This window comes from Vespa velutina, chromosome 16 (assembly GCF_912470025.1).
Source record: "Vespa velutina chromosome 16, iVesVel2.1, whole genome shotgun sequence".
Taxonomy (NCBI): Eukaryota; Metazoa; Arthropoda; class Insecta; order Hymenoptera; family Vespidae; genus Vespa; species Vespa velutina.
Window position 1 is genome coordinate 1,990,487 of NC_062203.1, and position 10,840 is coordinate 2,001,326.

Sequence of the window (10,840 nt, forward strand, 5' to 3'; positions counted from 1 at the left end):
AAAATGATAGTAATAGATAGATATTATCGTTACTTATCTATAATAGAGATTGTCAATTTTAAACTTACACAATTTGATTTTTTCTTTTTATAGACAGATATACATATATCCGTTTCTCCAATAACATTGATATTCGTATAGTTTTCTGTAGGACGTTAGAATCGGTAAACTAATAATATATATGTATGTATATAGACGTGAGTAAACGTGGTAACGAACGCGAAGCGTCAGAAGGAATGAAGAATTGCCTGATATGTACCATATTTTATTTTCTACCTTGAAAAATGGACCAGTAGTAGAAAGGTAGAGAGTGATAGCCAATGCTTCATCGTGCATTCTTCGTTTAACACTATGGATGCAAGTTTTCTAGACCGATACGAATTCGATCGAACTATCGAAGTAAAATTTATATACCGTCATTATCTATTGTCCTGTGAGGTCATGGACAACGATAAACGTATAAAAAGTAACAGAATCGTAATATGGCATTCGTATTATTTTCGATAAAATTTTATTATCGCTAAGAAACTTTGCGTTCATTGTCCTACCAAAAGCTTTACTCGGTAACACTTTAAAACGTTTCAAAGTTAGTTTGGAAAATTGTCGAGTACTTTTCTAAAGAGAACATTTGCAATTGGATTAAATCTTGCGATATTAACCGAGGATAGCTTGCGCGAACACTCAAGAAGAGAACGTTTCTCTCTCTCTCTCTCTCTCTCTCTCTCTCTCTCACTTTTTCTCTCTAGGGACATTTTGGATTTGGTCACGAAGGAACGGTAAGAAGGACGTATTCAGAAGCACGGTATACTTCGAAGGTGTCGTCGAGCTCGCCCAGTCCATTCCCAAGGCTTTGTTGAACGGGATTGATACCGAACCCTTGGGACATGCGAAGTTAGAAGATCTCTATTATGTCACGGAAGGGCGAAATGAGCTTCCTGGGACTTTCCTTTCCCGCATTCCCTTTCCTTCCCTTTCTATATTCGGAGAAATCGATCGTTCAGTAGGAATCATTTCGCTTGGAAGATTCCAATAAATTCAGACTTCTCGTAGGAAATGATAGAATTGTATCTAACATAATGTGAAATATATCTTCACTGATCTTACTTTCTTAAAACACACATATATGTATATGTATATGTTTATATAATGAAATAATTTCCAAAAATGGAATCATTTTAAATTTATTATTAGCTATTATTTCAATATTATCATAAGTCATATGTTAAATTATTTGATATATTTATTCAATGTATAAAGATAGATAATCATAAGCCAAGAAAATGATCATGAATTTTTCGGTCCATCAATTTTACCACAAAAAGATAAATTTATCTCTTCGTTAATTGACGCTGTTCGATTAGAAAGACATTCTTTATCATCGCATAATTCGTCTATGTGACAAAGACCATCGCAATTGCATTGAAATCGAACGATTCGTATGACATATATATCGCCGACGTTTGTGAAATTATAATAATTTCCACTTTTCAATTCGAGAAGTTCATCGCCGTCATTTACGCTTCGCAATAATAAATTCGTATTATTTTCGTTTAAAACTTTATCTGGAAGGATGGCGGCATACATTTTTCTTATTTTATCTAAATCATTTACTTTACCACGAGCATTCTGTAACATATAATATTAACATTCAAAAGTTATAACTAAAAGCACTAGTTAATGCTATTATGAATAAAGTTTCAATTTAATTAAAAGTTTGCTTTTTCTTCTTTTTTTTTTTCTTTTTTTTTGTTATCACTTATTATGATTAAAATTATAAAAAATTAATTTTTACAATGAATGTAAATAACATTCATTCATAATATTCAAACTAAATAACATTGAGATTTGTTTGAACAAATAGATTTTTTCTATTCTTGGAATAAAATTTCACAGATGATAGCATTTAATAGTTAATATTTTTTATAGATATATGATTTATCTAAGTTTAACAAATATGAAATATTCGAAGATAGTTGAAAATTATTTATTATCCTTATTATTTAACAATCCCAGTATACATATTTGATGTCAAAACGTCAATAATGAAGATTAAAATAATTTAAAAATTAATTAATTGATCTTTCATGTTATAATTTTTATCTTAATAGAATGATCAAATATATAAACGTGATAAAAATGATAAGAAAAAGTTTTAAGGTTTGATATTGAAACGTCAAATCAGTTTGAATGAATGAATTATTTTTTACCTGAATTTTTAGAAAGATCATTCTTTGATATTTGTTTAAAAAAATGAAGATAAACTCACCAATATTTCTTCGTCAGTTGCCATTTTGTCGACAAGGTTGATCCATTCGAGATGAGCGTCTCTATACTTATCGTTGATTTTGTTATATTTTGGATAAATGTCGGTATAAAGGTTCTTATAGCCAAAGGCACCGGCTGCGTCCGTATTACCATCTCGACCATAAGAACTTCCACCGAGAAACCAGACGGTGTACATTCTCAAAATTGGATATTGCTCAGTACGCAAGTGCCAATATCGCGCAAAGTAAAGAGCAAGCTCTTGATTGGGACCACCTTTTCCATTATTCGAACGAAGTTCGATCGTTGGTCTACCTCCTAATAAAAGACACAATCCTAATGCCCATTCTTCCTTCAAAGGAAATATCTCTCTAACTTTTTGATCGGTCAATGGACAAACTGTGCTGTCTTTCATCATTTCGTACATCTCGAATTTAGTGATCTTTCCCTCGACAGCTAGTATCATTAACGAGGCCATTTTCACGTATTCCCTAGCGAATTCTTCAATTGTACCGGAACAAACAGAATTAAGTTTAACGGGTAATAAACCGTAAGTGTAGGTCGTAGTCGCCATACATTCTATAGCATCGGCATTGCAAGCTATCACGTAAGACTGGACAAATTTATATTTCTGTTGATTGTCCAATTGGCTATCCGCAGCGGTTTCCGGTGGTACGGTCTCTTGTATTAAATTACGAACGCTTTGAGATATTTTACTGATCAAATTGTACTTTGTCAATATAGTGAATGCTTCCTCACCCTTGTGATGGTAAGTACATGGACCACCTCCAATAAAATCCACCGGTTCGTCCGCTACATCGGACGTGATCAAAATGATAATTTTCGCTGGATAAGCTAGACGAGCTAGATCACCACCTAAATAAAATAAACGATTGTCATTATTATTTTCCATCGGGAATGAATAATCGAATAATAATCTATGTTTCTACCTCTTATAGCTGACAATTTATTTCTCACGATATTGATTTCCTCTGTAGTAGCATTTAATTGTTTCAATCTATTCAACAATCTAAATTTATCTGTCAATGTAATCGTATCTCTTGGACAACACAAAAGATCGTCGATATCATGAGACAACATGACTATCAGAATGTCTTTTTTCTTTAACTTCTTGCAATACTCTGTAATTTTTCGAGTAGCCTGAATTGCTTTATCGTCTGGTTTCCCATCGGTGCCACCTTCAATGTAAGTTATACGACTATCGAGCTTAGGAAATGCTTCTGGGAAAGTCCACATCATAAACACCGATTTCCGAGGGATCACCATCCATCCCTTTTTCAATTGTTTCCCAACGATCCTTTCAAATGCTGAACTCATCATAAGAGCTTCTCTACCCCAACCAACAATGTGTAAGTTGTTCTTTAATTTATACTTTACTTCTTTGATAGTTAACGTTGATTTCCCATCGTATTTTATCTTCTTTGGTACGATTACAGATGTATAAACAGATTTTATACCAGCTTCTATAATCGTACTCATACACTCTCGTATCTAAATAATTATTTTTATAAGATTACATTTTATGATAAATATATATATATATGTATATATATATATATATATACAGTTATGTATAGATACATATTAATGGACAAACCTGTAGCATTTGTTTTTCACTTTCCGATTTTTTGGCATCTGTAATAATTTTTTTTTCCGCTCTTTCCTCTTTATCAGAACGATACTTTTTTAATGCCAATTTTTCGGAAAGTCTCTTTGCTAAAGATTCTTTCACGATACTTATAACATCTTGTCTTTTCTTTTCGATCGTCGCAATTCTTTTAGCTCTTTCTTCTTCTTTAATTGGATCAAATTCCTTTTGCTTTTTCTTTTGCTTTTTCTTTTGCTTTTTCTTTTGCTGGGTGGACATGATTATTGTAATGCATTATACGTTGTGTCAGATAATTTGTGATTTATTCGAAATGATTTTACGTGATTTTCAAAGATTTCAAATTAGACGAATACATGATTCTTAATTATATAAATTTATCAAATGATTTTTATACATTTTTACATGTTTTAGGGTTAAGAAAAATATTTAATTAATTTGAGAAGTATCAAGTGAAGTTTTGATTACATAGATTACGTAACTATATTATCGTTATGACATAAACAATCGATTTTTAAAGAAACATTATAATCTGTAAGATCTATATTGGATTTCTATATTCGATCTCTGGATATTTTATTTAGAATTTTTCATATCGATTGAATAAAAATAAATTTTTGATTAGAAACATTTTAATTAATTCTAAATAGGATGTAAATTATTTCGAACATTATTCAAACGTAAAGAAGAATATTCGATATTAAAAATATCCTTTCGAAAAATTTCTATTTATAAATATTAATTTAAAAAATAATAGAACGAGTATCACAGGATTATATTATTTATGAACAAAAGATTTGAAAACAGATCGTTGAAATATTTTGCGTTAAAAAAGTTTAATATATTTTATTTCATTTATTTTAGTATTTAATATTTAACATGTAGTAAAATAATAATTAATAAATTGAAAATGTATAAATATATATTATAATTGATATATATATATATATATATATATATTTTTTTTTTTTTTTAAATGCTACATATTGAGAAAGTATAAAGGTTGGTAACACTTCTCGTGATTTGTCAGTTTTGCGCTGTTGCTTTTACAACGTTTAAGATTTTATCAGTGAAAGGTTATGTTCGATATAAGGGTATTTGAATCTAGGTCTTCGTAAAAAAAGAAAAAAAAAAAAAAAAAGAAAAACTTAAAGTATAAGAAGAGGTGTTGAATAAAAAAAGATAAAATAATTGGAAATTTTCACGAAATATTTACGTGGAAAGAGGTTATAATACGCGCAAGGATGTGCGTAGTACGATAAGTACAAGTTTTTCATATTTCAGTATTCCTATATTACTTCGATTGAATATATTTATATTATACAATGGAAAACAGTTTTCGTATAATTTATGCCTTTTCCATTATTTTCATTCGATTTCCATTGTATTATCTTCATCCATTAGAAAATACTTCCGTTACGTACGATATCAAAAATCTCTGTGATAATCCCATCAAAGATTTCTTTCGAAATGAATCGAAATATAAAACAAATTGTTCGGTGAATTATTCAAAGGAAATAAATCAATTAAAAGTTACAGAGACTAATATAGAAATATTTGTATGTTTGAGAACATATGAAATTATAAATAAAACCTGTACAATTGGAAAACAAAAAGAATTGGTCAATATAATTCATGATAAGAAGAAATTAGATTTGATGATTCAAAATTTAACCGAGACTAACTTCAATGATTTGGATATGAATAATCATTGTTTAAGTTTATCAGAATTTTTACCTACAAATACAGAATTACAATCTCCGTTGGAAACATTGAGAGAATCATTAAATGATACTTTCGTATGTAAAAAGGTATGTTTCGATTTGTATAAGAAAATGATACCATTATGTGCAATATTGGAATTGATCAATAAAATAGACAAAGAGATTGTAAATCATATAAAAATGAATTATATTAATGTGAAAGTAGATGCAATCAATGAAAATATTAGTAGTTTAAAAAAAACTAAAGAAAATCAAATAAATCATAGAAATCAATCAAGTTTACATCAAGATGAAACGACTAATAATGTGAAAACTGTCAAACCATTGAAAAAAGGAATAGAAATGAAAACAATTTTGAGCAATAATAGCTCTAATATTTCTAATATATCTATGAATAATGTAAATGATAATGATACAAATAATAATGGGAATCTTAAATACATGAGTGATCAACAGAACAAAGGTGTAAAATCTAAATCAAATGTCAATGAGGTAAATTTACAATCAATATCTGCTTCTACGAATGTTTATAATCAAGAGTTATATAAGACACCATCCCAATTAGACGATATTGATAAGAAACAATCAATTAATATCAATAATAGCCAAGAACCACCTCCAAATATTGAAAAAGCTGATCCAAAAAGTAAAAAGGAAGATAAAATAGATTTAGAGGTAAAATCAGAAAATCCTGAAATAAATTCATCTTTACAAAATAAACAATCAGATACTAAAACCACTGTACCATCCAATAATACACCAATCATTGAAAATGTTGAAAGTTCTACTCAAATAAACGATGAACAGCAATCCAGTAAGAATAATCATTATTAATATTAACATTTGTATAAGTAATAATATGTTATTAATATTTTTTTCATTATATGTACTATTATTATTTTTATTTTATAGATCTACCAGATAGTACAGATCAGTCTATTAATGAAGGTTAGATATGAATAAATAATACATAATAATGTTTTAATAAATAATATATTAATTGTTATTAATCAATTTTTTTTTTTTTACAGATAATCTAAGTGATAAAACTAGAACTCAAAAAGGAAATTATTCCAATATTAAGAATGATGATGAATCACATTTCCTTACTTATTTTGCCATTATATCACTTGGTTTTATCGCTGGTTACATTGGATATCATAATAAGCAAAAGGTATGCACAGTTATGTATATTTTAAATATTATTATTTTAATATAATAAAAATTTTTTTAATGCAATTTATTTCACTTTTAGATATTGGCGATAGTATTAGAAGGACGTAGGTCAAAAAATAATCGAGGTAGACGACGCCCTAGTACTGCAAATTATCGTAAACTTGATTGCACATTAGAAGAAGCAGTTACCTCACAGTGTAATGCAAATGTTACTCATGTTATGTATTAATACAAATTGTATGTGAAATGATTGATCACGTTGCATATTAAGGCACCATTTCCGATGTAATAGATTTTGTACTTGAGCATCTTTTCTTAAAATCATTTTTTTGTTTCATAATGAAACAAATAATTATGATGGGGATCACAATTTTGCGTTAATAATGGGACATAACAATATTTAAAAATAACATATAAATTTTGTGACCATATGTACATTGTGTCTCATAAAAACTAATATAGCAGAATGTTCCTATTTACTATTATTGCAATGCGAAAGTATTTTAGTAAATCAAGTATTTCTATTTGAAAAAAAAAAAAAAAAAAAAAAAAATCTTTTTGTATAAAATTTATTTCTTATTTGATCTCACACATCAAAATTACTATGATACGATATTTTCCAAATACAATTTCAATATTAAATGTTGTAGATAAACTTTTGCTTTGATGTGACAATATTTTATTTGAAATATAATTAACCTTGACATAGGACTATAATAATAAAGAAATATAGTCCAGTTCTACTTTAATAAGTGCAATTCTATATCTTTATGTCGGCATATTTCTATAATTAAATATTTAGCATTTCGCTAGAATTATATTTTATTTTCTGTATATAATGACTAATCATAATAACAGTGGATGTCTTAACGTTATCCGCCGTGATGTTTATAATATATTGATATATATTGAAAAGGACAAATTGCAAATATTCGATTATTAATATCATCGAATATATTAAATAGTATTGTAGAAGTATTTGTCTAGAGAAACATTGGTTTAAATAGCTTAAATAATACAAATGTATTGGCGCATATTGTTCAAGCAAAATGTATTCACACAATATTGATATCATTTTCCTATTTAATACTTACTATTTTGATGGAAAATTGTTATGTTTACATGTGTCTATATGCGATAGCAGTAAAGTCATTTCATTCATAGCCCTTTTTAATACAATGTAAATGATTTATATTTTTTTTTCTTTCTCCTTTTTTTTTTTTTTTTTTTTTTTCTCGTAAAAAAAGAATGCCGTCCACTTACACACGGTTACGACATATGAACTTAATATCATAATTGCAGAATACCTGTGTGATAAGTGTCTCATGACAGTTTGACCATTCATATTATATGCACAAATTGTTACGTGGATACTTATGATAATGTATTTTAATCATAGCTGCGATTTTTATGAAATGTTCCCAAAATAAACTTAATACCTAATCCACTTAATATAAATGCATAGCATAATGAAATTTATTTTAAATTTCCAATAATTATTTCTTTTAAAATTATTAACAGAAAAGAATGTTACAAAGATTCCATAAAATTGTCATTTATAGTTAATTTATACTATTTTAATTATAATTTATATATATATATATATATATATATATATATATATATATATATATTATTTATGTATAATCTATATATACATATATATTTAAAAATTATTGTTAATTATAACAATATAATTATATGTATATTATATCTTGGTAGATATTTTTTACTATTTAATAATATGTGTAAACGATATTTATATAGATTATTTAACAAATTTTTATCTCAATAAATGCTAAATGCACATTTATTTTGATTAAACACCGACAAAGTGGATTCCTACATGCTCGCTTTATTCTTCACAGATGGCACTTATGATTAATTATCTGCAATGGTAAGCAGAAATTATTAATAACAACGATGATTCATTGCCAATTTTAAATCCTTATAATTAAAAACAATCGAGCAGTATTTATCTATTTTTTCTATCGTAATTTTTTAATTAGATTTATATAATCAATTTTAAAAATGACGACATTGCATATCAATTATAATTTATATTCTATTAATCCTTGCAATAAATGGCATCGGCAGTATTTTCTTTTATCCAATTTAAGTAATCCGTAATTTTTACATATACACCAGGTACGCCTTTGTTAGCACAACCCAATCCCCAAGAAACGATACCTTAAATTAAACGTTAATTTATTAATTACAATTTATAAGAAATAAAATTACAACATTTTTCTTACCGATTATTTCATTCTTTCCATTTGGCCTTTCTATAAAAATTGGTCCACCGCTGTCGCCCTACGATTACGAGATTGATATTTTTTTCTTTTAAATTCATTAATTTTTATAAATAAAATCTATATATAAAACAATGTATTATACCTGACAGGCATCTGTATTATCGTTGTAAGCACATATTACAGAATTTGTTAAATGCTTGCCAATGGAAGTGTTCTTACAAGAATCCAATGATAATACGTTTAAATTAGTTTCACGAAGAAATTTTGAAGTTGCTCCGTTAACAGCAACTGCTCCCCATCCTGTTACCTTAACCATTTGTCCAGTATATTTAGCATCTGTCAAAGTATTTTTTATTTTTTTGATATTTTTTAAATTGGTATTAGAGTTAGAAAACACGATTTTTCTTTTTTTTTCTTTCTTTCTTTTTTTTTTTTTGCAAGTATCTGTCAAACTGATATATGTTTTAGTTTCGATAATAAAAAATATATTTTACCTTTGTTTGGAAAGCAAATTGGTTGTACATGGTCGTCATACTTTATTAAGTTTTTCAATTTGATTAATGCGATGTCGTTGTTGTCATGTATAATATGGCTTGTAAAATTTTCATGTAAGATCATTTTGTCGATAGACACAATGTATCCATCATTTGGATCATCTACGTCGTGAATACCTAATCCTACGGTCATATCCTTTGCATTTGTCCTATTAGAATTAAATTGAAGAATATAAATCGAAGAATATAAATGAAATTGAGAAGGAGATATAAAAAAAAAATATAATAACCATTTAACACAATGGCCAGCTGTTAATATATATCGATCGTTTATCAATGCCCCGCCACAATGAATAGCTCCTGCATTTAATAGTACTACGATCCATGGAAAATTATGTGGTTTCGAAATTTTTTCTCCTATTACATGATTCGATGGACCAACGATCGATATGCCGCAATCTGACGTTATTAAAAACGGATGATTTATAAAAATCTTTTCATAATTTTTTTTTTTTTTTTTTTAAATAAAAATTGTTTAAACTAAGTAAAGTGAGTTTTACGAATTTTTGAGTAAATGCAAAGATATTAATATGTTATGTAAGTTATTTAAAAAAATGTAATAAACAATGACTTTTTTTTATAGCAGAAGTTAAGAGTTCAGAATGAGAATTTTTTGTTATTTATAAAAAAGAATGAAATATTTTTACTTGATCCATTTTAATACATGACATATATATATATATATATATATATATATATATATATATATATATGTATAAAAAGAATTTCAAATTATTTACCACAATTCAAATTCACGTTCGATTCAAGCTTTTTTCCCTGAAAACAAAATCATAATTAGTCAAGTAATAGCAACAAAATTAATTCGATATGATCTTCTTTAAATTAACGAACTTTGCAAAGTACATTTATTACGATAAAAATTCTAATCCCTATTAGGGTCACCGATAAAACTTTCATCCCTTGTACTTTTTTCTTCGTTAAAACAAGAGACGTCTGTACGTTCTGAAACGAATTTCTAAACTAGCCAACAAAGTTTTAGCGTTGTTAATTGATACGTTGATTCGTATCGAATCGTAAGATTAAAAAACAATTACGTGCCATATTCGTCTTCATAGTAATTTCATTTATAACTTTGAAAAAATGAATAGTTAATAATTATTAAATAATAATATTGTTATGTATAATGCAATAATGAGATTGTAAGACAGAGAATGATAGAGAGTGTTGACGATAATTTGCAATTTAATGTTTATTTTTCTTTTTTTTTTTTGATATTTTACA

The 10,840-nt window shown here is 27.2% G+C and overlaps 3 protein-coding genes across 3 annotated transcripts; 1 reads left to right on the top strand and 2 right to left on the bottom strand.

Moving 5' to 3' along the window:
- Window positions 1-1,284: 1,284 nt before the first annotated feature.
- LOC124954868 (glycerate kinase-like) lies at window positions 1,285-4,150 on the bottom strand. Its single transcript, XM_047508460.1, has 4 exons — window positions 3,881-4,150; window positions 3,213-3,774; window positions 2,267-3,138; window positions 1,285-1,626 (listed from the first exon to the last, which is right to left on the bottom strand). Exons 1-4 carry the CDS (start codon window positions 4,148-4,150, stop codon window positions 1,285-1,287), a joined length of 2,046 nt encoding a protein of 681 aa, XP_047364416.1.
- A 752-nt stretch (window positions 4,151-4,902) lies between these two features.
- Window positions 4,903-7,374, top strand: LOC124954791 (GATA zinc finger domain-containing protein 14-like). The gene is made up of 4 exons (XM_047508240.1): window positions 4,903-6,427; window positions 6,526-6,561; window positions 6,645-6,787; window positions 6,869-7,374. Exons 1-4 carry the CDS (start codon window positions 5,215-5,217, stop codon window positions 7,016-7,018), a joined length of 1,542 nt encoding a protein of 513 aa, XP_047364196.1. The 5' UTR covers window positions 4,903-5,214; the 3' UTR covers window positions 7,019-7,374.
- Window positions 7,375-8,541: 1,167 nt separating this feature from the next.
- On the bottom strand, window positions 8,542-10,516 carry LOC124954869 (trypsin II-P29-like). Its single transcript, XM_047508461.1, has 6 exons — window positions 10,472-10,516; window positions 10,339-10,375; window positions 9,539-9,997; window positions 9,187-9,380; window positions 9,045-9,102; window positions 8,542-8,979 (listed from the first exon to the last, which is right to left on the bottom strand). Exons 1-6 carry the CDS (start codon window positions 10,514-10,516, stop codon window positions 8,858-8,860), a joined length of 915 nt encoding a protein of 304 aa, XP_047364417.1. The 3' UTR covers window positions 8,542-8,857.
- Between the last annotated feature and the right edge of the window lie 324 nt (window positions 10,517-10,840).